Source organism: Cetorhinus maximus, chromosome 16 (assembly GCF_964194155.1).
Source record: "Cetorhinus maximus chromosome 16, sCetMax3.hap1.1, whole genome shotgun sequence".
Taxonomy (NCBI): Eukaryota; Metazoa; Chordata; class Chondrichthyes; order Lamniformes; family Cetorhinidae; genus Cetorhinus; species Cetorhinus maximus.
The window spans coordinates 76,588,321-76,615,419 of NC_135894.1; the positions used below are offsets into that span (position 1 = coordinate 76,588,321).

The 27,099-nt window shown below is 37.0% G+C and overlaps 1 protein-coding gene across 2 annotated transcripts in view; it reads left to right on the forward strand.

The window, feature by feature from the left end:
- LOC144691718 (vesicle transport protein SFT2B-like) overlaps positions 1–23,377 on the forward strand; it is a 33,682-nt gene extending 10,305 nt beyond the window's left edge. The window contains exons 2-8 of one of the 2 annotated variants that reach the window (XM_078560100.1): positions 1,211–1,297; positions 2,210–2,295; positions 11,740–11,821; positions 16,387–16,422; positions 16,517–16,575; positions 18,233–18,262; positions 20,078–23,377. In XM_078560100.1, coding sequence (XP_078416226.1) covers positions 1,211–1,297; positions 2,210–2,295; positions 11,740–11,821; positions 16,387–16,422; positions 16,517–16,575; positions 18,233–18,262; positions 20,078–20,117 — 420 coding nt within the window. In that variant the 3' untranslated portion in view covers positions 20,118–23,377. The remainder of the gene's footprint in view (positions 1–1,210; positions 1,298–2,209; positions 2,296–11,739; positions 11,822–16,386; positions 16,423–16,516; positions 16,576–18,232; positions 18,263–20,077) is intronic. The other variant, XM_078560101.1, reaches the window with a different exon arrangement.
- The last annotated feature ends 3,722 nt before the right edge of the window (positions 23,378–27,099 follow it).

Sequence of the window (27,099 nt, forward strand, 5' to 3'; positions counted from 1 at the left end):
GTGTTTAAGAGGCAGCTTGACAAATACATGAATAGGATGGGAATAGAGGGATACGGACCCCAGAAGTGCAAAATGTTTTAGTTGACGGGCAATATGATCGGCGCAGGCTTGGAGGGCCTAAGGGCCTGTTCCTGTGCTGTACTTTTATTTGTTCTTTGTTCTGAAAGAATAGTAACAGATGCTCATTTTTAGGCTTTCACACCATTAAGGAAATACCTGCTAATGACACTTTTTTATAATAGTGGCTAATCGATTTAATGCATTTGACGTACATGCTGTGGAATAGGGAACAATGTAATTGAATACTGTGGTTAATCATTGATTCAGTGAAATTAGTTCTCCTGATAAAGAAAACTAGCAAACAGTGTCTGTGAGGAAACACTAACTCTAAGTGCTTCTGGTTGCCTAAATAAATAAGTTCTATGATTCTATGCATATTCTTTAATAAAAGCTGCTCTTGCAACCTTTGTAGTGTCTTCATGGTTAAAAAAATACAGTCTCTCAGTGGACAATACTTTGCGAGTGTTTAAATCTGAACAGTGAGTTTTGAGAGGCACAGGAAAACTATTTTGAAATTGAAGGGGGTTATCTAGTCCTTTTAGCATAATGTCCCAAAGCATATCACAAAGTTGGTAAATAATCAAGGACCAAGAAATGGAGGCAGAAGGATTAGAGAAAGTGACTAAAAGCAAGATTGGAGCAATATCAGACTGGCGTCTTGGTGTCAGCATGTCTTGGTCATCTTTGTGTTTTTGTAGCAGTTGTGCAGTTAGTAGCCTAAGCAAGCGCTGGTTGTAGTTCATTACCACTGGAGTGATGTAAAAGCTTTGAAACTTGGCAGTGAACCACTAGAGATGGCTTTGACCATTTAAAAAAAAATTAATTCTTGGAAAGTGCATGATGTTGGCTGGGCCAGCATTTATTGCCCATCATTAATTGCCCTTGTGCAGATGGTGATAAGCTACCTTCTTGCACTGCTGCAGTCCATGTGGTTTTAGGGAGGGAATTCCAGGATTTTGACCCAATGATGGCATGTCATGAGATTAAAGCAATCTTGTAGGCCATTTAACCTTGAGTTGTACTACTTATAATATAGCTTTTTTTTTTACTAGAATGTATATAATAGATAGCTACAACAGTACCCAGGATGACCAGAAATTGTAAAATCTTCCTTACTCAATTTTCACAAGCTGTGCTTTTTCCCCTGTAGGTAATTGAGGGAACCTCCTTAGGATGGGGAACCAGAGTGAAAGGATTTCTTGCCTGCTTTGTAATAGGAATTATTTGCTCCATATTGGTAAGCTGATTTGAAATACTGTGTACTTTGGAAAAATAAATGAAATATCACAGTATAAATTCACTGAAGCCTTCCATCCTTTGCCAGCAATGCCCACATCCAATGAAAAAAATAAAAAAAACATTGATTATGGACTTGTTGCTATGCTACCCATCTACAAAGTCCTGGATGAGCTAAAATTTTGTAGTTCAAATTTGACAAAACAAATGTTATGATTCTTTGCAGCACCTAGATTCTTCCCCCATCTTCTGTTGAAGTCTGGGCTGACCTGTGGTTTCTAAGCCCATGTTAAATATTCCTTTCGTGCTTGGAATAAAAGATCACCCCAGTAAGCAAGCATTTTCTCCATACAAACTAGAATATGATTTTATACCTACAATGACCAATTTGCATTGCTCAGGGGTTGACCAGATATAATTGTCAAGTTAATAGTGCGCTGAGTTCTCTGAAGGAAAGGAAAACCACCACAAATTAAAAGAACGTGTATTGTTAGAACTGTGGAGTTTAGGCTATAAACTGCTATTAGGTTTATTACAGTTCATTGGAGATGTGGGTGTTGCTGGCAAGGTCGGCATTTATTTCGCACCCCTAGTTGCAACTGCAAAGATGTGACGTGACATCTTGGACTGCTGCAGTCCGTGTGGTGAAGGTGCTTCTACAGTGCTGTTGGGTAAGGAGTGTGACTGACCTTTTGCAACAGTAAAATGATACAAAAACTTTTAAATGCCTAGCTTTGCTGTCAAAACCAATTGAGACTTGCACACGTTTCCCCATTCCCTGCCACACCTCAAGTTTAGAAAAAAATAGACTTAAAATTGTTTTGTCATCATGTTCTAAATTTACATACAAAACTGTGTTCATAGTTTGTGATAGTTCATGAATGTTATGTTTACAAATGCAATTCTTTCTCAGGGTGTCTGTTTTCTCTGGATTCCAAAAAGAGGGTTAATACTTTTCGCTATCTTTTATAGCATTGGAAACATATCATCCATTGGTAGGTAAGTAAGTATTAAATTGTAAATAATGAATCAGTATTCAATTGCGGTAAAATCAGAACAGACTTACAGCATTTTAACCATTTGTTAGGTTTGTAAAATGGCTGCTCGAGGCTTGTGGTTCCAAACAAATTTTACCTGTGTAGATCATAATTACTTTAAGCTTACATCTTAGCTTATTTTAAATACATTAGTTTCAACCTTGAAACGCTAAATTAACACAATTCTCAATCTTTTGATTGTGATAGTTTATGATGAACAAATTTCAAAATTGTTAGTGCATTGAAGCACTGGGAAGAGATTTTTTTTGCTTTTGAGTGTTTTGTTGCTCTAAATTGTGCATTTAAAATAAGGGATGCCAGTGCTTTATTTTTCACATGCAAGTGAGTGCTACAACATAGTGTCGTTTCGCAAGGCACAGAATAAAGTTACCTTTTACTATGCCCCAACCACGTGTCTTAACCCTGGCTGTTTGAGAGCTATTCTGCTCTATCAGTGAGATTTATTTTCTCAGTCCCCATTGTGGCGATGCTACCACACTTCTGAGTGAAACAGTTGAAACTGAGGGGTGAGTATTCAAATTCACTTGATTTGGATTTGTGCAGACTGTTTTTGCACCCTATTGCTCTGGGCTGGATTTAAACTGGGTCCATCGAAGCAGGTTCTACCAAGAAATTCTTGGTCCTAACGATTGAACTGAATTTGCATTGCTTGATGTGCCAAATAAAAGCACCAACAGGAATTTAGAAGCTTGCTACTTGTGGGAGTGTTGATCAGCACAAGTCCTTTGCAAAAGGGTTAGCTTAAGATTTTTCAACAGGTATCTCTCACCCAACAGACCTTTGGTAAAACAGAAATTCCAGTGGTACGTCTTCTACATTTGTGTAGTTAATAAAAAAAAGTGTGTTGGCAAGCTCTTCAGTTGCAAAGAACATCACAGCTGAGCTTGATCTTGACCTTTTCCACCTTCACATGCACTTCTGGCATGGAGGTAATGGTTAGAGGTTAGAAACAGGAACTCTAGCTGTTTTGCTCCTGCCTAACCCAAGGATATTGAATTGTAAAATTAATTGTAAAATCTTGCAGCCCTACAATGGCTAAGATCAGCTAACCAAGCAACAAGGATTAAACCTGGAACCTTCCTGAATTGCCTGGCTCAGCTACTTGCTGCCTTATTAACTTGACCCAACAGCATAGTTTAATAAAGTAAACTTTTTAATAACCACTACATAAAAATGATTTGTGAACAAGTACTTGCCTGAGTAGTATTATGATGTGACAGGTGATAAGTCCCGGGCAGACCAAATCCACAAGGGAAACTTGGCCATGCTATCACAACGGTTTTGCAATTTGTATTTGTTACGAGAAGATTTGCGCACTATATTCGGAAGTAATGAGTCCACTAACACCTTTAGAGATTTAAAAAATTAAATTAAAACATTTATTAATAAAAGAAAAGAATTCAAACACATACATAAGATTACGGTTACTTGATATTATAGCAAATCCCAAAATTCCTCATTAACTTGACTCCCAACTACACACCCCCTTTAAGGCAACAGTCCAAAATAGATTTTAAATTTAAATAGACAATCCAGCAAGGTTACCACAGCACCCACTCGACAGTGGAATTCCAAAGACTTTTAACCCAATTTCAGTTACTGGAGCAGCACTTCAGAGTGGCTAAGGCTTATTCCAAGTTTGTGTCACATGGTATACCTTTCAGAAATCTGGAATTAAAAGTCTGATGATGATCAAGAAACCATTGCCGATTGCATAAAAACCCATCTGGTTCACTAACGTCCTTTAGGGAAGGAAATCTGCCATCCTTACCTGGTCTGGCCTACATGTGACTCCAGACCCACAGCAATGTGGTTGGCTCTTAAATGCGCTGTAAATAAGGACAATTAGGGATGGGCAATAAATGCTGGCCTAGACAGTGACGCCCACACCCCATGAACAAATTTTTAAAAACTTTACACAGCTACTCCCACATAGCCTTCCATCCTTCTTTATATATGTTTCTCTCCCAATGTATAAAATCCCATTGTTCTACATGCCTTTGGAAACTTACTCTTCCCACAATATATAAATCTTTATGTCACCGTTATGGCTCTTTTTCCTTTTGGGAAAAATAAACATAATGACCTTGCCCTAATTATCTTGTTAATTGTAAACATCCTACCATCCCTTTCAAAATCAAACCCTCCTTCACTTATCTAAAAATGCAAATTTCCTTCGCACCATATCTGTAGGGCCTTCATCCTAGCTTATCCATCTCCATTTCAAAAGACTGTTTTACACCTACTCTTCTGATAATTCCAACCTTGCAGCCTATTTGTCACAGACAGAACCATCACACCCATAAGCCTACAATAATATGAAAAATATGATAGTTTCGTGATACCTCCATCCTTATGGAAGAAAGACGGCTTCATTTTCTCAACCCATCTTACATTACTTACAATACTTAACTATATCCACAAACTATTACACGACCAGGTGCATGCATTAACATAAATATATATACAAATCCTTTGTATCAACAGAGGTCATTTCAGTAGTGTCCAGGTTTTAAATGTCCAATTTCCTTTGAGCTTTAAACTCTCAACGATGCATCTGCAATTAGATTTTCTCATCCAGCCCCATTTATAAACTGTAAGTTAAACAGTTCAAGTAATAAACTCTCTCTGAACAGCCTTGCACTTTGGTCTTGAAATTTGTCCAGAAATTTTAAAGGATTGTGGTCTGTATAAACAATTGTTTCTGAAGAATTGCTTGCAACATAAACCTCAAAATGCTACAACCCTAACACCAGACAGAATCTCCTTTTTATGGTTGAATATCTTTTCTGATGTATATCCAGCTTCTGTGAAAAATATCCAATCGGCTTCTCAATTCCAGTTTCATCTTCCTGTAACAATACAGCACCAGTACCTACCTCACCTGCATCCAATGCCAAATTAAACTGCTTGGCATAATTAGGCACTGTCGAAACTGCTGTTGTAGTCAATATAGTTTTTAAACTGTCAGATGCTTTCTGACACTCCTGTGGCAATTGAAACTTTTTGTTCTTTTTCAGTAGTTCCGTCAATGAAGCAACCACACTGCTAAAAATTGGTACAAACTTCTGGTAAAACCCACTCATGCCCAGAAATCTCAAAACTTCTTGTTTTGTTGTAGGCACTGGGAAATTCACAATGGCTTATACTTTCACATCTCTCGAAGCCACCTGACCATGTCCAATGGTATGGCCTAGATATGTAACTTGGGCTTTTGTGAATTCACCAAGTTCATGTTCACCACTAAATTAGCTTCTTGCAGTCAATCAAACAGTTCTCTCAGATGTTGTAGATGCTCCTCCCACGTTTGACTGTAAAGTACAAGTCATCAATATAAACAGCACAATTGCTCAGCCCTGCAATTACTTTGTCAGTCTTTGAAATGCTGCTGGTTAATTCTTCATGCCAAGTGGCATAACTTGGAACTGATATTGTCCATCTAGCATCACAAAAGCTGCTATCTCTTTTGCTCTTTCCGATAACGGTACTTACCAACATCCTCTCAAAAAGCCAATCTTTGTGATAAACTTTGATTGTCTCAGTGCAATCTTCCAGCCATGGAATAGGAGACGAATCCGCTTTTGTCACTGTTTACTTTCCGATAATCTACACACACTGTGTTCCACCCGGTTTCAGTACTACCACAATATGCAAACTCCAGTTACTGCAACTAGACTCGATGTCATTTTGAAGCATGAATTCCATTTCTTTCTGCACTTGAGATAATTTTACTGGATTCAATGTATAAGGATGTTGCCTTAATGAAACTGAATCACCCACATCTACATCATGTGTAACTAAATGTGTCCTCCTCAGCTTATTCCTACAAATAGCTTTGTGTGACTGCAATGGCTTCTCAAAATCACTTTTACACTTGTCTGGAAGGTAACTCAATATGACATTTTAATTTTTAAGTACCCCCTCATTGTCCAATTTGATTAGAGGAAAATCAATTTCAGAATCTTTTATTTCTACCTCTTTCTCTTTAACTACCACCACTAATACTCCCTTTTTGGTTATCTTCCCTGTCAAAGTACCTTTTAAGCATATTTACATGGCATACGCTCTGCTTCTTTCTTCTATCTGGAGTATTTATTAAATAATTTACTTCACCCAGTTTCTTTTCAATCCTGTAAGGTTCACTAAACCCTGTCTTTAATGGTTCACCCAGTACCAGTAACAAAACTAACACTATTTTCCCCAGCAACAAGATTATGAGCTGCGGCTCTCTTATCTGCCTTGGCCTTCATCGCCTGCTGTGATATCTTTAAATGTTCCTTAGCTAACTCACAAGCCCTGTTCAATCTGTCCATGAAGTTTGTCACATAATCCAGGAGAGTAGTTTCTGTATTCTGATCCACTAACTTCTCCTGAATCAACATAAGTGGTCCCCTTACTTCATGATCATAGGCTAATTCAAAAGGACTAAATCCTGTGGATTCGTTAGGAGCATCCCTAATAGCAAATAACAAGAACGGAATTACCCGATTCCAATCCCGTGGATAGCCTTGATGCCAGTTTGATGCCATTTCTTTAAAGCGCCTTGTGTTTCAGGATGATAAGCCGATGACTCAAACTGCTTTATCCCCAGGCTGCTCATTACTTCCTTAAACAGCTGTGACATGAAATTTGAATTCTGATCCGACTGTATTTCTTTTGGTAGCCCATATCTTTGTAAAAAAAAAAAATTTAATTTCAACTCTTCCACAATTCTCTTTGCTGTAATATTTCGTATAGGTATTGCTTCCGGTAACCTTGTAGATGCACCCATAATTGTCAGCAAGTACTGATTTCCACTTTTAGTCGTAGGGAGGGGCCCTACGCAATCAATCAGGATCCTGGTAAAAGGTTCCTCAAATGCTTGAATCAGAATTAAAGGTGTCGGTTTAATCACTGCTTGAAATTTTCCTGTCACGTGACATCTGTGATACAATCTACAGGCTTTGACATCTTTATGCACTCCAGGCCAATAAAAATATTTTTGTATTTTCACCTACATTTTCCTAATTTCTAAATGAACCCCTATTGGAGTTCCATGAGCTACTCTCAATATCTCATTTCTGTATCCAGGTGGTATAACAATTCGATGTACTACCTTCCATTTCTCATCTGCTGAAAAATGAGATGGCCTCTACTTCCTCATTAACACATTACCTTTAAAGTAATAACATTCTGGAATACATTCTGCCTCTGCTTCCAAATAAGCTATCTGATAAACTTCTTTATTTGTGAATTCTTCTGCTGTAACTCTACTAATTTAACTGAACTAAACATTCCACTTCATTGTCTTCAACCTTTTCTTCCTGAACAATCTTTTCAAAAACATATCCAGCTAATTGAATATCAGCACCTTTTCCCTGCCTTTTAAACTCCTTTCTGTTTCAACCTGTGAGTTTGTGATCTCATTACTACACAATCTGGAAAAAATCCGGGATGTTCTTCCTTCAACACCTCTGTTGAATGCACCTCCACAGGCTGCTTGACCACAGTAGGCATCACTAACATCTGTGACCCAGCTATATCATTACCTAAAATAAACTGAACCCCTGCAATGGACAATTTTTCCACTACTCCAGCAATCACCTCACTGTTTTCAACTTACTTTTTAAATTCACCATCCACAATGGAGTAGGTTTAGCATCTCCATGAATCCCACTTGTTACCACTCGTTCCTGCAATACTCCCTCTGGACAACAAATATCACTATCCCATAATGTTAAGGATTGACAAGCACCTGTATCCCTTAAAATTTTCACATCTTTACCTGCTGCACGTGGAAAGACTTGCCCTTCACTTACAAAATCGTTAAACATTTCTGTAACCTGCCCTTCAGCACTCCCTTGGATAAATTGTGAACACATTCCCACTTCTTTACCTATCACTGACTCTTCCTGCTTCACCTGTACACAAACCACTGGCGCTTCCTGATCCTGGATCTCAGAACTCTCAGTACTCTTATTTCCAGAGCTTTTCTGCGTTCCAAGTACTGCAATGGGTTTTCCCCACAGCCTTCAACACATTGATTTTGTTTGCTCAACCTTATTACAATGAAAACACCTCAGTTTTCGAGTCACTTCTACCCTCAGCACCTTCCTTTTTAGCCTGAAGAGAAACTTCCTGAAAATTTCCAACTACACCTTCTCTTCCTTGACTAACTATCTTCCTGTCACCTTCCCACTTTCTATTCTCTGATGTAAAAGGGTGACAAATACAAGGTTTAGACCTGTGAACTAACTCATAGTCATCAGCTATCTCTGCTGCTTGCCTAGCTGTTTTAACCCTTTGTTCCTCCACATGAGTTCTCAGTGCCAAAGGAATTGAATCTTTAAATTCTTCCAAACGACTTACTTCTCTAAAAGCTGCATATGTTGTCTCTACCTTTAATGCCGGTATCCACCAGTCAAAATTACTTTGTTTTACTCTCTCAAACTCAATACAAGTCTGACCAGGCAGTTTCCTTATATTCCTAGATTTCTGCCTGTACACCTAAGGAACCATATCATGTGCAATCAAAATAGCCTTTTTTTTACTGCCTCATAATCCACATTCTGACAGTGATGCATATACCTCATCAGCTGTACCTATCAACCTAGACTGTAAAAGCAATTTCCAGATTTCTTGTGGCCATTTCATCTGCTTCGCTATCTTCTCAAACAAAATAAAGAATGCCCCTACATCCCTTTCCTCAAACTTCAGAAGTACCTGCATAAATCTAAACATCTCTCCGCTGGGTTTTAAATTTGCAAGTGGTTGTTTCCACATCAGAACCTTCCTTTGCATCTGAGATCTTTTTTTAAAATTCCAGCTTTCTAACCTGATATTCTCTTTCGCCTTCCTTTTCTCTTTCCTCCATTGCTAATTTCTCCCTCTGAAGATCAAGCTTTCTCATTTCCATTTCCCTTTGAAATGCTCTCTCCTTTTCCTGTTCCTTTGCTTTCGCCTCAAAGTCCAGTTTTTTTCATTTGCAACTGAATCCTAGCCAATTCAGCTGACTCGCTGGCTTCAGGTATCCCTTCCAATTTCAACTACTGTGCTATTACTTCAATTATGTCTGCTTTCTTTGCTGCTACGGTTAAACCGAACTGCAACTTATCTGCCGATTCTGTTAACTTAACGCTAGTTACTTTTTGTAAACCAATCAGTATTACATCATCTACTCCCAGTAAAGTCTTAGCAATGGATAAAACCGTGTTTGCAGTCTTATCGCATTAAAATCCCTCACACCAACTCCTGTGTTCAATGTTCTTCTCATACGCATAACCTTAAGATTCACCAACTCCAAGCCAATCAAGGAATTTCAAAAATCCCGCAATTTTGTTATGATGTAACATGTCATATGTGCCAGGCTGTCTAAATCCGCTAGGGAAACTTGGCCATGCTTTCACAATGGTTTTGCAATTTGTATTCATTATGAGAAGCTTTGCGCACTGAATTCAGAAGTAATGAGTCCACTAACACCTTTAGAGATTTTAAAATTAAATTAAGACATTTATTAACAAAAGAAAAGAATTCATGTACATTCATAAGACTGCAGTTACTTGATATAATAAATCCCCAAATTCCTAATCAACCTGACTCCCAATTACATATCCCCTTTAAGGCAACAGTCCAAAATAGATTTTAAATTTAAATACGCAATCCAGCAAGGTTACCACAGCACCCATTTGACAGTGGAAATCCAAAGATTTTTAACCCAACTTCAGTTACTGGAGCAGCACTTCTTCAGAGTATCGAGGGCTTATTCCAAGCCTGTGTACCTTTCAAGACTTTACAAAATCACCCCAACATAGCCTTCCATCCTTCTTTATATATGTTTCTGTCAAGAAGAGATATTAATGTATATAATGTCATTGGAATTTTTTTTTTAAAATAGAGGTTTAGTCTGTGTGTGTGTGTTAATTGGATTAAAGCCAGCTAGTCTGGGTGCTTTGATGTATAGTAGTTTTGAGATCTAAACAGTAGGTAGAGGGGATATTTGCATTTTGTTAAATAGAGCATTCAAGAGTGCGGGTGAAATCTTGCACCTAGCTAGGAGACATGAAGTAATGTTTATATTACTAATAAAATTGTTACTATGAAAGGGGTTTTATTGTTAGAAGGGGTGGAGTTCAGAGGGCCTGGTGATACAATGAGAATTTGCATTCAAAAGGGATGGCTAGATATAACCCGAGAGGAGTTTGTGTGTGCAGGTCAGAGGCATGTAAGATCTAAGCCTGTAGGCCTACAACTGTCTGCAGAGGAACCAAGTTGAGAGGAACCTCATTTTGAATTCATAAGGTGAAAATGCTTTGCCTGGTGCCTGGTTAAGTCTAGTGGTTATTGTTGCCTTAGTGGACAATAATTTGGGAATTTGTTATAAGTTATGATAGTAATAATTTGTAGCCATGTGTATGTGTTTAATTTGTTGTAACTTAATAAATGTTTCATTTAGTTTGATATAAAAACCTCTCAAGAACTGGTGGTCTTATTCTTGAATTTAGAGCTGCAACTCAAAACATACCAATTGAAAATATAGGTTATGACAGTTGTTTAAAGTTTCTCTCTGGGATTTTAAACTGCTGTGTTTAACATTTCTCTCTAAAATCCCATTGTCCTACATGTCTTTGGAAATTTACTCTTCCCATAATATAAAAATCTTTCATGTCAGCATTATGGCCCTTTTCCTTTTGGGAAAAATAAACGTAAAACCTTGCCCTATTTATCTTGCTAGTTGTAAACATCCTACCATCCCTTTGAAAATCAAGCAACTCCTTCACTTATGTAAAAATGCAAATTTCCTTCACACCCTATCTGTGGAGCCTTCATCCTAGCTTATCCATCTCCAATTCAAAAAGCTATTTTACATTTCTTTTGATAATTCCAACCTTGCAGTCTATCTGACTCGAATTCAATTAAATCAGTCACACAGACAGAACCATCCACATTCACACCCATAAGCCTACAATAATAATGTGAAAAATATGATAGTTTTGTGACAGTAGTTTCCTGTGCAAATTAAAGCTACTTCGGCATTTGTAAGCTCTTCTGTATTGTGCGATACTAATTTAAAATGTTAAAGAGGATGTTCATTTCTCACAAACTAGTCATAAATCTAATGCTTTCATAAAGCTTCACTTTGAATATGTTATATTTGTCTTTATATGCTAGATGGACATACTAATGTTTTGGAAACTAAATTAAGATGCTCAAACTGAAAATGCAATAGGAACATTGAAATAGTCTTTAAAATATTTATAGGGGAACAGGACCGGTTCTTAAAATTCCTTTTGCACTTCGTTGCAGAGATTAAGGTTGCCCTGCAGAGCTTTGTCACTCACAAATTACCTTATTCTTATTTTAATTCACAATCTTTTGACGCGTGTTACCGTTTTGATTTTCACCACAGTACAATGTTTCTGATGGGACCTGTGAAACAAATTAAAAAGATGTTTGAACCAACTCGACTGGTTGCTACCATTGTGATGCTTGTAAGTGTTTAAGTACTATTTTCATTATCTCTCTGCTTGAGCTATTGTGAAATCTCTCTTTTGTACCCAAAACCACAATGTCCTTGATGTACTAATGTACTTAATCTAGTTTTGGTTTACACCAAATCTGACTTCTTATTTTAAATTTTTTTAATCTCAGCTAAAAAGAGAGTTCGAATCAAAATAATGAAATGAGGCTTTTTATCTGAAAAGTGCTCTTCATCCTACTAAGAGGAGCGCAGCATACGTTTCCACATATACGCTGACATAAGTTACCTCACTACTACCTCTCTTGACCCCTCCACTGTCCGAAATTGTCAGACTGATTGTCCAACATCAAGTACTGGGTGTGCAGAAATTTCCTCCAATTAAATATTGGGAAGACTGAAGTGGTTGTCTTTGGACCTTCCCACAAACTGTGCTCTCACGCCACCAATTCCATCCTTTCCCCTGCCAAATGTCTAGAGTTGAACCAGGCTGCTTACAACCTTGGTGTGATACTTGCCCCCGAGATGAACTTGCAGTCACGTATTTCACTGTCACTAAGGCCGCCTATTTCCCTCTATATAACGTCATCCACCTCCACCCTGCCTCAGCTCTTCAGCTGCTGAAACACTTATCCATGCCTTTGTTATCTGAGAATTGGCTTTTTAGCGCCGTCCTAGCCAGCTTGCCACATTCTATCCTTCATAAACCATAGATCACCCAAAACTCTTCTGCCCATGTCCTAATTCACACAAATTCCATTCACCTTATGCTTGATGCCTTACACTAGCTCTCAGCTAAATCATGACTTGATTTTAAAATTCTCATAGCTGATTTTAAATCCCTCCATATCTTGGCTCCCCTGCGCCTCCCCCCACTCAATCTCTGTAATCTTCTCTAGCTCTACATGCCTCAAATATTTGCACTCCTCTAATTCTGACCTCTTGAGATCCCCAAGTTTAATAACTTCACCATTGGTGGCCATGTCTTCGACTGTTGAGTTCCTAAACTCTTTAAGTCCCTTGCTAAACTTCTCCGCCTCTCTATCTCACTTTCCTCCTTTAGGACACTCCTTAAGACCAAATATTCAGTCATCTGATCTACTAGCTCCTTTATGTAGCTGTATTTTATATTTTGCTTTATAACACCCCTGTGAAGTGCCTTGGGACATTTTATTACATTAAAGATGTTATATAAGTACAAGTTGCTGTTGAAGGTCTAAAGTGGGTAGCATCATATTTTCACATGACATTACAGAACAGCTTCAACTTGTACAATTTTTTTACAAAAGCGAAATACTGCATTTCGTAAGCTCTGATGAAAGGTCATTTTGACCCGAAAAGTTAATACGATTTTTTTTTTGCTTCTGGTTCAAAACACGTTTCAACAGGGATAAACACAATGATAAATGCTTTCAAAAATTAGGCTGATCAAGGGATTCTTATTTGCATGGTTTAGGGTTGTACGCCCATCCCTAATTGCGCTTGAAAACTGAGTGGCTTGCTAGGCCATTTCAGAGGGCATTTAAGAGTCAACCACATTGCTGTGGGTCTGGAGTCACATGACAGCAGATTTCCTTCCCTAAAGGACATTCATGAACAAAATTGGTTTTTATAACAATTGACAGCGGTTTCATGGTCTTCATTAGACTTTTAATTTCAGATTCTTTATTGAATTCAATTCACCATCTGCCGTGGTGGGATTCAAACCCAGGTCCCCAGACCATTACCCTGGGGATCTGGGGCACCAGTCTAGTAACTATACCACTATGGCACCACCTCCCTCAGTCTTTGACAGTACCAATTACTCCGACACCTACCAGTTCAACTGCTGGTCTGACCCATGAACCATACATTTTCATCTGGGTATTTATTTTCTGAAAAATGTCTATTTTTTAACAGCATTGCATAATTTTAATTGTTCTAGACCTCCAAAAAAATGCCTTGAAAATATTTATCACAGTTGCATTTATCACTTTAAAATAAAAGGGCACACATTACGAGAGTAATTCATCGTGGAATATACCAAACAACTGAGTACTTCTTTTAAAAACTATGCTTGCATTTTAATTGGATCATGTGTTTTATTTTCTAATGATAATTTGGTAGGAAATAGACCAGGGAATGTTTGAAAAATGACTATATTTTACAATTACCAATTTTAAAGGGTAAGGAGGATGCAGCTATGTTTGTGTAATTTACCATACTTAAATCTCAATGCCCCTCAGTTTGTCTTTTAAATTAATACTCAACAACCGAATTGAATCTGAAGCAATTGCTTTTTATTTCTCTACTGTTCACTTATGTAATATTATAGAGCATGTGAAGGAATTGAAGCTAAAATCAATTTATTCCGAATAATTGAATATGGATGAAATAATTTAGGTCGACTAAAGCTAAGTATCTCCAAGAGCACTTCATTTTCTGAGAAAGGGTGGAGAATTATTTTCAAAACGTGTGAAAAGAATAATCAATCTGTACAATTGTTATCTCTGAGCCTACAGTGCAATTGCATTTAGCTTTTGATTAAAGAGGAAACATTTTAAATTTGCACATTAAATTTGAATAAGTTGTTGTCTGAACTAATTTAACCAGTAAAGGTGCAAACTTGTAAGTATGTAGAGTGATAACTTAGTTGGAACGCAATGGTCCCATAGACCGAGCAGCAGTCCAAAGTCTCTGTATTGGCCATGCACAAGTTGGCTCCTTTAAATTACTGCAAGCAATAGGCGCACAAAAAAATTTAAAGGGGTTGCACACTTAAATAAATCATCCATGCATCCCTAAAGATGCTATAGGGAAGGTAATGGGACCCATGATTTATCTTATGTAAGTGTTTTGAAACATTTTTTGCATGCTGGCCTAGAACCTCAAACATGGCATAAAAATGTTTACTATAACAAAGAACTCAAGTTTGGTGTAGTAATAATGGTTAGGCTATCTGTGCTTGCCATTATTACAGGGTAAATCTGACAGCAACATCTGGTGTTCGCACATTTACATTAAATGTAGAAATCGCTGTCATACATACCTTGTAGTCACCAATTGACTTTGCAGTGAAATCACTTTAATGGTGTTAACTTAGGGTACTTTCCTACTAGTTTTGTACTAAAAACAGTTGGAAAAAGTTAGGGCTGGTGCCTTTAGGAGTAAGTGCATTTCTAATGGAATCATAAGTGATAATTACTGCTTTACAATCTGTGACCCTGCAACACTAATTTCACAAGTGTGGAGCATTGTTCTCGCAAAAAAAATTTAATGCTGCAGTATTTTTTAAAAAAAACTTTGTCTCTCATCCCTCCCTTAGTCTCATCTGTATTTCCAAACCTTTATTTCACTTTCTCTATTGTAATTAAATCTAATTAATGTTTCCTGCTTTATACCTCGTGGTTTGGACTTTACATGTCTCAGTGAAGATTCTTCAGTCTGATTGGCCTTGTTGCTATTTCCCTCGTCACAGATGCGGCGAATCCCTCAGGATGATGCCATGCTGAAACAAATGCCCAATGATAGAAATCCGCACAGTTGACCCCTTCAAAACCTCATGGGTGCTTGACAACGAGATGAGTGCTTTTCCATCACTGCTAATAGGAAAATCCAGGCCGTTGTTTAGATCCATAACAAAACTATATTGCCTTTTTGTAGCAACGCATTTTTAGACATTTGTGACAATTCTGGACTACTGTAGGTATGAAATACCCTATCATTAGTCAACATCTCAATATTGGCCTGCTATACAATGGCTTCTATAGCTTCACCTAGGTACCTGAAGCTAAGCTGTTGTGCATATAAGTCAGGCAAGGTCACTCATGTTTTCAAGCTCACTTCGAGTCTGGTCAACTTTAATTCTGGTGTACTGTAGATATATTTCTTAGATACCGTAAAACATTGCATTTGCTCAGACAGCAAGGCTATATCAAATAAACAGTAGTCCAGAGCTACATAGTGTAAATCAGAATATTTCCATATGGCACTAACAGCAGTGTACTGTACTTCAGTAGATCTTCATTGGTGACCTTTTTGTATGGACCTTTCCCTCTGAAATATACTTAAGATTATGAACCTCTTTGAAGGTTGTTACCTTCTTGCTGGTATGTAAACTCTCAGCTTTATCCTGTGTACTTTAAAATTGCTTACAAAAATCCCTTGAAGGGCATGGCTGATAATTATGTAAATTTTCTGCTCTTTTTTTAAACTTCTCATTATTTATATGAATAAAGATATCAATCTATTACCTTGCTACCAAATTTCTTATCTACATTTTCATACCCAATTTTTGGTGAAATAAATTATTTGAGGCCAGAGATGAAGGCACAGATTGTCCAGGCTTAACATTCAGAACTGCACTGTTACCAAGAATTGAAGTTTCTAAGGTTCTGAAAATGCTATGGTTTGGAGAAAATGTTATTCAGTCTGCCTTTTATTCTACAAATTACACATTTGAATTTGAACAGTGATTAACAAAGAGTTTGTCAGTACAATAATTTTCTTTGTGAAGACCCAGCAAATACATACAGAAATGCTGAATGTAATAGATGTATTCAGAGTCACTATCTCAAAGTGTGAAATCTTTTCTTGCAGGTTTGTCTTGTGTGCACACTATGCTCTGCTTTTTGGGTATGTTTTGTTTATCTCCTAAATATAAAAAATTATTTGGGGAAGGAGGTTTAATTCATTAAATGACCTAATCTGTCTTCACTTTCTATTACAGTGGAAGAAGGCAGCACTTGCTTTGTTATTTTGTGTGCTGCAATTCTTTGCTATGGCCTGGTAAGCAAACATGTGTTTACTGAATTTAAATTTATTTTAGGTGTGAGAGTTTTTTGCCCATTTACATGCATGGCATAGCTAGTATGCTTGTTTGGTGCTTTGCATGGTCATTGACTGTAAATGAAACGGCTGCATGATTTTCAACTCATTGTAAAATATGAAGAGAACTAGATCAAAATGGCATGCATTACATTATCAGGAAAGAAAATCTGAAGGCTGCGGTGTGGCTAATGGATACTCTATGCTCTGTTCTTTTGCTCACTAAATGTGGGTTTGACACTGCCTGAAATTCTTTTTACTTAAGAACCTTTGCAGAGGGCTGGATTCAAAGCTCGTTTCAGTATACAAGAAAATGGCATAATCACCCAGTCCCATTATCATTAGATTGGGCATGTGGGATAATCATTTAGTTGTAAAACTTGTGAATTTAATAAGTTATCACCAAACAGTTTGGGGGAGGCAATGCAAACAGGGGAACCTTTCAATGGGTGTGTTGTTAGTGAACTAAGTCAACAACCTTTAGGACGCACCTCAGCTGAACCTGATTTTTCCTGGCTGAGCGTGAAAGCATCAATCTTGAGCTTCCAGGATTCTGTCAGAAGGGTTAAACAAAACATTAAATTGTAGGGTACCTTTTAAATAATGAATGTTTGCAAGTTTTAATCATAAAAATAATGCATTGGATTTTGTAGTGTATACATTCCAATATAAGAATAAGATATTTTGTTTGCTGTTTCTATTGTTACTTTCTGTACAAATTTATTAACGTAACCTCAGGATTACACAATGTTTGTTCTGTCATTGCCTCATACCAATAACAAGATGTTCTTCAATTTTTCTGGTGACAATGCCAGCTTGAACCATGGGTCCAACTCAGTTTGTTTATTAACTTGTGTTCTTTTTGTTGATGTATCTACAATCATGTCAATCCCTTGCACATTTGCTAATTGCTTTTTCTACTGAAAATCTCTGTAGAGTGAGAGTTACCTGTCACAGGTATCTAATTATGTTATTTTATATGTAGAATTTTTGGCCAGAATGATTAACTATTTTTCAAAGTTTGGACCTAAACATGTTCAATTAGCTTTTTCGTGTTTTATTTGTTTGCAAGTTATTCGTAATACTGTATTCGTGCCCTGCAGTCTTGTCCTTTTTAATTATTTAGGATTAATATTTAGTTTAATTAATTATTTAGAATTTTTTTCCTTCTGAGGAACATAAATAGAAAAATATTCCAGCTTGAGTAGAGGAGAATACAAAGAGAAGCTAGTTGCAATCTTGATTTTTTTTTTGAAAAATATACTTTATTCATAAAATATCTGGAAGAACATTACAAAACTTTCCAAATTGCCATCACAAAAGTGCAATCAGATTCAACTTTTACACATGGATCACGAGGTGCTTCAATACAATCAATGAATATTACAATCATTTCAATATGGTCATTACAGACAATCACAATCTTGATGTTAAAAAGGAGTATAATCTAGCAGCTTGTCAGTGCATAAGGTGTGTTAATGGATATGGAGAAGTCTATGGCTGGGCCTGCCCTTTACTGTTGGCTGAAGTGGGATTGTTTTGAAGAAGCTACAAAGAATAAATAGTTCAGTGCGCTACCCATACTCTAGTGACTCTTGTTTCCTCCTTTTTGTAACAGGTACAGTATTTCATACATTCCATTTGCAAGGTGAGTTGTGCAATGCAAATGAACTGCAATTGCTGTGCACCTGAAAAAGAGACTGAAAATGCAAGAAATGCACAAGTCCATCAGTTTTAAAGAAAAACCTTGGTAATGTTTTGGGTGCACCCTTCAACAGAACTGAAAATTGAAAGATGATAAACAGGTTCTGTAAGAACTTAAGAATTTAAGAAAAAATTAGTAGCCTGTTTCCTTCCCAATTCCGATTATGTTTGGGCACTATATTTTACCTCCAAGGCAAAAAGCATCTAACCAAGTGTCATTGATCTGAGTTAATGTTTCTGGTTGATTATTCATCTGAACCAATTCACGCTTTGATCGCTATATGGCGATTCAGACACTGCTCAGTTATTTTAAAGAAAAGCACATATACAATCCATATCTGACCAGTTAATTATAAGTCTTTCACAATAAGTTATTATGAAAGATCATTGACCGGAAACATTAACTCTGTTTCTCTTTCCACAGAGGCTGCCTGAACTGCTGCGTATTTCTAGCATTCTCTGTTTTTATTTCAGATTTTCAGCATCTGGAGTATTTTGCTTTTGTCATCAATCTAACCTTTATAAAGTTTGAAAATATGCTGAAACAGTCCATCTGATAAATTGCATTTATATTTAATATACTGTAATATTGTAAAACTCATTCCTGAATATACATTGCATTGTATTTAAGAGAAAATCTGCTGCAATTTTGAATAGGGAAGTTAAACTCCTTAATTCAGGTTACAGTGCTTTTACACTTTTGCTTTCGTGGAAGTGAGTTTGAGCATTCAACTCATGTCTGCAACCTGTCTCATAAGTTATGCATATGAAATAGTCTTTGTCAGCTTGGCTCAGTTGGTACATCTGCTGTCCCTGAATCAGAAAATTGTGGATTTCACCCCAGGCCAGGACTAGAGCACATATTTTAAATGGAAACTTTAGTGCAATGCTGAAGGAGTGCTGCGTTGTCAAAGATGCCATGTTTCAGTTGAGACTTCGTGCTCATTCAGGTGATTATTAAAGATCCCATGACACCTTTTGCAGAAGAACTGTCTGCCTCTCCTCACACCCTGGCCAATATTTATTCCTCAGCCAGTACAGCCAACATAGATTAACTGGTCCTTCATTTAGTTGCTGTTCATGGTATCTTGCAGTGGGCAATTTGGTTGCCACCTTTTCCTGTGTAACAACTACTACTATAAAACAAAGGCTGCAGCATAGTTTATACGAAAGTTCTGTACATCCCAGATGCTATTAATCAAATGTATATATTAATACAATGTTTAATACCTACATTTTATTACATGTACATCAATGCCCTGATACAACTGGTATCTTTTGTTGCTGCTGCCCTCTTGTTGGGGTTCTACTTGTCCATCCATTCTCCCTCAATCACAGGACAGACTGTGGTTATCGCCTGCTGTTGCACTTTCAGGTTAATTGTGCATGTAGCTTTCCTGCTATTTATAGCCCCATAACTATCCCTAACGCTTCAGACAGTTGCTATTATCAAAAGAGATGCTGTTGGTTGTATAAAACTGTTTTGCTAAATATGTTAGTATTTCCTATGGAAATTTATAATATTCTCAAGTTTTGACCAGACAACATTTGTTAAAAGTAAAAATAAATTCTACTGGGATATATTCTTTAGTCCTGGTATAAGTTGTATCTTGTTAAGTTTTAAATTATTACATAACAGAAATCATGCTTCAAATGATTGAAATGCATCCCAAACTACCTCAGTATTCAAAAATACCAAATATTGTTTTTCTAAATGATGAAATACATGAAGTGACATTTGAATCTCTCTATTTTACAGAGATGCAGTGATAAAGTGCTTTACAACATGTTTGGCATGAAAACTATGTACCCTGAAGATGGAGCATTGAGAAGAGTGGGGCATCTGCTTTATGTTTTTTGTATCTGTTTACACAAGATCACAAGTTTCTCTAAGTGTCTTAATGCATGCCTTTGTAATGCATGCTGCCATTAATTCTGCCTCTCTTGAAGCATAACTTCATAATTCACAATTGGAAAATTTGCAAATATTGGTACACTTATAATTTGTTGATAATTTCTAATTTCTCCATTAAAAGGGTGATCATTATCCTAAAAAGTCACATAACATATTTTAAGCAAGGATAACCAAGACAAATTCATACCTTAATTGCTAATGATTATTTAGATACTGCTCAGTCAATTTAAATAAGAAGAACACAGGTAATTTCAAACTAGTCAAACATGGATTATAAATCTTTCAGAAATGCTGCTACAACTTGTACTTTTGCAAATGCATCCAGGGTGTGTTGACTTAATTAGTGAAGCCTCAAATGGAGAAATTGAAAACACTGCAGATTTTTTAATGTTGATAATTGTGCTAAAACATTATTTCCTAAATACTGGCCAAAGAGCGATTTTTGAAGTTGTAACCTCATTGCCTTAATTATGTGGTTAACACAAATGTTTTTGTTGTTGAAATTCATGGCTTTTACAAAAATGGCTAAGAAATAATGAATGTCTTAAGATGTTACTATTGAGCCTGGCAACAACTAAAGGTTGTCTTATTTAATTTCCAAAACAAATGCCCAATGATCATGAAAAACAATTTAAATCCCAAGTAAAATACCAATAATAGTGCCTTCATTTTGGGGAATTCAAGCAGATACATTCCCGGTCTTTAGCTGCAGTCCAATTTACGGATATCTAGAAGATCATAAAATCTACTAAATAACTTTCATAATGCATTTTTATGACCTATTAGATGTTTTTTGTGAAGGTTACAGATATGCCTTTTGTGTCAGTATGATGTACATCTATAATGCAAAGTTGAAGCTGACAGAATAATGTACAGGGTTTCTTGGGATTTATAATTGCTTTTGCTGCATAGTACTACAGGCAGTCTCCTAAATATTTTTAAGCGAAGGGATCAGAAATGTATTACTGCATTATCTCATTGGAGGAAAATTTAATACAGATGCATTCAACATTATATTACTGTTTTGGTAAGTATTTTTAAACGTTAATTACTTCTAAGATCTGTAATTTTGGTAAACTGCATCTTTAACTATTGCAACACCTTCCCACCACCACTATCCCTTTCCCATAAGAATGTATTTGACAAAAATCCAATGATCATTAGATACGATTTACATCTCAAGTAAAATTACAATAGTAGTGCTTGCTTGTTAATGGGTTTATGTTTATGAAGAGGATAGATGCTTAGCTATTCCAATCAAATGCCAATAATGTTGTGATCTCCAACAACATAGTGTAAAATTTTGTGCACAGTTTTGAGTTTAAGATCTTCCATTCTGGTTATGAAGTTTTGACTTAGCCTTGATTGAAGTGAACGTGAAAAAAAATTTCTAGAGAATTTCTGAAAGTTTTCCATTTTGAATTTTAATTAAAGTTGAAGGGGGTCAGGTTAATAGATTATGCTAGAGGTAATGTAATTGCATCCTCTAGTACTTATGGAAATAGTTAAAGATTAAGGCAATTTTTGAGATCAAGTAGGACTAGGTTTAGTTAAAAACTTTCGTTTATAAACAGCTTGCTACATATATAACTATTTACATCATAACAAACATCCCAAGTTGCTTCATAGTTGGATAGCGTGCACTTTCATATTTTTCTTTCCATTTTTGGTTTTGCTCTCTTACAAAAAGAGAGGGAAAATGAGTATGATCTTTTGTATATTTAGTGGTGTGAACATTAAAATATTTTCAATTATCTACTGCTTTTGTATGTAATCAGAGATTTTCTTGTATGTCAGTTTTGTACTAAGTACTGTACACTGCCTGTATTTCAGAAATTAGTGCCTTAGAGCACATGTGCATTTTGGGATTGTATGATGTGCTACTTTGTTTAGAACCAAACTTAAATCTTGATTACATTGTCTTAACTACTGTTAAAACAATTTACTTTAATAATTTCATATTTTTGACATTTTCTATATCTGACTATTGAAACTTTACTAGTCTATTAGTCACCTTGAGAGCATTTGAACATTAAACTACATTTTGTATTAGGTAGTTCAGTCATAAGTTTAAAAAATTGAAATTGAACATATATCTTTCAAATGTAATTTTCAAGGACGCTGAAGCCAATTGTTGTACTCATTACTGCTTCAGCTGAACTCAGTACAAACTGGAGAACAAACCTTAGAGTGAACGTAATCTGTGAGACTCAACATCCAGTGGGCCATCATGGAAGCCTGCATACTACTTAATGAATGTTTCTATTGAATGTGGAGCAATGGGAAGAGAAGAAATGTGTACCTTCATTTTCCTTTATCCTGTTCTACTATTTGGGGTTTCTGTCTTGTTGTTCAGTGACAATGAATGGAAGATAAACCTTAGATATGTAGACGCAAAATCCATTTTTCAAAACTAAAGGTTGCATGATATTGAACCCATGGGTGCACATTTTCTTGAGCTTGTAAATATTTTTGTCGTTTTCATAATTTAGTATACATATCATTTGAGCTTTTGGTGAAGTCATCTATGCTTGAAGATGCTACTATCTTTGCCTATTGTGTGAATTGTTTGCTGTAGCTATGAACTGTATTTCAAAGAATAGTATTTGTACTGATTACGAATGGAACACTGTCCTCTTGCACCATTTTTATATTTCAAACCTCCTTTGGTTAAATTTATTATGTAATTTAGAATGATTTTGGGGAGCTCCAATCCTTAAATTCAAATTGTGTAGTTATCCTTTAACTTGTATGTTTTGAAGAAAATTTGCAGACTAATGTACTAGATTGTTTTCATTTTCAATGTTGATTAATGAAATGAAGGAGTGATTAAAGAAGGATGCTGTATGCAGACCTTTTTAAAGTTCTCTCATTCCATTGAGTCAAGACTGCTGTGTGTACATTGGCATTTAGATGCAGCTGGTTTCAAGCTGGGAATTAATCTTGTGTGCAACAATTCAACATTAATATGTTGAAAGTTCTAGTATTTGTGTAAATGGTGAGTTTATTTATAGAAATTTTAATTCTATAATTACAATGTATAATTTGGAATCACAATTTTAATTTTTCTGGATATTGGTGTGGGAGAATAGCTTCAGTTGTACATAGCTTGGTGTATAGTAAATAAAATAAAATTGAATAGTACCAGCTAATTTTCTTTTTGCAAAGATACAAAACCTGTGCACACTGATATTGCATTCATTAAAGTTGTACCAGAATACATTTTACTTTCCTGAATGGAATAGAAAATCATTTTGTTGTCTCAATTCCAGTCGTTTAAGGGGTGGTTTCAACTTTCTCCAAATACCCAAGGAGCCCAGCTTGTTGGTAGAATATTACAAGGGGCTTTGCCTCTTTATCCAGTGTTTTTATATTGAATCCTTGAATAACACTAGACTTTTTTTTGTTATTGATTGATGAAAAGCTGGAAACGTTGGAGGCTTAGGAGTCCAGGTGCATATATCATTAAAAAGTCTGTACGGACACGCAATTAAAAAGACTAATGGAATGCAATAGTATGTCTAGAGAACTACGATATGTTGAGAAGTCATGCTTCAGTTATAAAAAGTCCTGGTTAGACGACACCTCAAGTACTTAGGGTCTGGATACCATACCTTAAGAATGGTATGTTGGCTATGGAGGGAGTGCAGCACAAATTTACCAACATGTCTGAACTCCAAGAGTTAAATTCTAAGGATAGATTACAGAAATTAGGGTTGTATTCCCTGGAATTTGGAGGGTGAAGGTATGAGTTGATTGAAGTTTTCAATGTCTTAAGGAAACAGGGCTGATTGGGAGAAGCTATTTCTGCTGGGGAGTCCAGGACTTGGACATAGTCTAAAAATTAGAACCAGGCCTTTTAGGAATAAATCTAGGAAACACCTTTGTGCAAAGGGTGCTACAAGTTTGGAACTCTTCTGCAAACAGCAACATCACTGCGGGAGTTCCTCAGAGCAGTGCCTTAGGCCTAAGCATCATGACTTTCCTTCCATCATAAGGTCAGAAATGGGGATGTTCACTGATGATCAAAGTGTTCAGAACCACACATAACTACTTAGGTAATAAAGCAGTCTGCATTTGCATGCAGTAAGATCTGTGCAACATTCAGGCTTGGGCAAGTGACATTTGTGCCACATCAGTGCACGGCAGTGGCCATTTCCAACAGAAGAGAATCTAAGCATCTACCTTGACATTAAATGGTGTTACCATCACTAAATTCCCCATCATCAAGATCCTCAGGGTAATCTTTGACCAGAAATTTAACTAGACCAGCCATATAAATGCTGTGACTACAAGATCAGGTCAGAAGCTTGGAATCCTGTAGTAAGCATCTCACCTCCTGACTCCCTACAAAGCCTGTCGACTATCAAGGCACAAGTCGAGTGTGATGGATGAGTGCAGCTCCAACATTACCCAAGATACTGTCACCATTTGGGACAAAATAGTACACTTGATTGATGTCCCATCCACCACCTTAAATGTTGACCCTCTCCACACAGGTGTACTGTGGCTGCAGTATGTACCAGCTACAAGATGCACTGCAACAACTCACCAAGGCTCCTTTGACAGCACCTTTAAAGATCTCAACTATGCAAAAGAACAAGGGAACACTATCACCTCCAAATTCCCTTCCAAGTCCCACATGACCCTGAGTTGGAGCTATATCACCATTCCTTTCACTGTCACTGGGTCAAAATCCTTGAACTACATAAATGCACTGTGGGTGCACTACACCGCATGGACGGCAACAGTTAAGAAAGTGGCTCACGACCACCACCTCATGGGAAATTAGGTATGGGCAATAAATGTTGGTCTTGCCAATGATACCCACATCCCATGAATGAATAAAGTAGTCACTCAATCGATTATTTTTACAGTTCAGATTGGTTATCAAAGATATTAAGGGCAAAGGTGATTTCATCCCGCCTTTGGATGAGGTTTCATCAAAAATGTAAAGCCCACTTGGCCAATTGGCCCATCTGCCAACTGCAAGGTTCAATAGGCCATGAAGAATTGCTTTCAATTGGACCATTAATGAGCTTAATAAATGTTTAATTTAGTTTTTTTTAAAAAAAACCTCAAGTTATGGTAGTCTTATTACTTCTGAATTCCATGCACACATCTCAAAATAAAATTCAAATTGCTAAACAGTTGTGACCACGTGATCAAGTTTCCCTTATGGATTTGATCTGCTTGGCACACATCATCTGCCATGTCATAGAAAATTGGGGCTCTTTGCGGGATATATTTGAAATTCCTTGATTGGTTTGGAGTTGGTGAATCTTATGATTACGAGTATGAGAGGCACTTTAAAAATACCTCACAATAACTCCTGTATTCAAAGTGGTCAGACTGAAAAGTGGCTGTATCCATGGCTAAACCATTTTTGGAAATAGAAGATATAACTGATTGGGTTACAAAAAGTATCTAAGGGTAAGTTAACAGAATTGGTGGATAAATTGCAGTTGAGGTTACCTGTTGGGGCAAAGAAAGCAGACATAGTTGAAGTGACAGAGAAAGAAAGAGACAGAGAACCGGCTTAAAATGGTGGAATTTAAAAAGGAGGCAGTAGCGTAGTGATATTGTCACTGGCCTAATAATCCAGAGACCAGTGATAATGCTCTGGAGACCTGGGTTTGAATCCTGCCACTGCAGATGGTGAAATGTCAATATTACTGAACACTGGGGGTCTGAAATGCATTTGTTTCAATGTGAAAAGTATAACAGGCAAGGCAGATGAGCTTGGATTAGTACTTGGGACTGTGATGTTATTGCTATTACAGAGACTTGGTTGAAGGATGCACAGGATTGGCAGACAAACGTTCCAGGATTTAGATGTTTCAGGCAGGATAAAGAGGGATGTGGAAGAGGCGGGGGAGTTGCACTACTGGTTAAGGGGAATATCAGCTGTACAACAGGAGGACACCTCGGTGGGCTCATGCAGCAAGGCAATATGGGTAGATCTCCGGAATAGGAAGGGTGCAGTCACAATGTTGGGGGTTTACTATAGGCCTCCCAATTGCCGACGGGAGATTGAGGAACAGTTGTGTAGGCAGATTTTGGAAAGATGTAAAAGCAATAGGGTTGTTGTGGGTGATTTTAACTTTCCCTATATTGACTGGGAATCACTTAGTGCTAGGGGTTTGGATGGTGCAGAATTTGTAAGGTGCATCCAGGAGGGCTTCCTGAGACAATATGTAGATAGTCCAACTAGGGAAGGGGCAATACTGGACCTGGTATTAGGGATTGAACCCGGCCAGGTGGTCGAAGTTTCAGTAGCGGAGCATTTCAGGAAAAGTGACCATAATTCAGTAAGTTTCAAGGTACTAGTGGATAAGGATAACAGGAGTCCTCGAGTTAAGGTGCTTAATTTGGGGAAGGCTAATTATAACAATTTTTAGGCAGGAACTGAGGAATCTAGACTGGAGGTGGATGTTTGAGGGAAAATCAACAACTGACATGTGGGGGGCTTTCAAACGTCAGTTGATAAGAATTCAGGACCGGCATGTTCCTGCTAGGATGAAGGATAAGCATGGCAAGTTTCAGGAACCTTGGATAACGAAGGATATTGTGAGATTAGTCATAAAGAAAAGCAAAGCATTCGTAAGGGCTAGAAGGCTGGGAACAGATGAAGCCCTTGGAGAATATAAAGGAAGTAGGAAGAAACTTAAGCAAGGAGTCAGGAGGGCTAAAAGGGGTCATGAAAAGTCATTGGCAACCAGGATTAAGGAAAATCCCAAGGCCTTTTATACATATGTAAAAAGCAAGAGGGTAGCCAGGGAAAAGGTAGGCCCACTCAGGGACAGAGGTGGGAATCTGTGTGTGGAGCCAGAAGAAATGGGAGAGATACTAAATGAATACTTCTC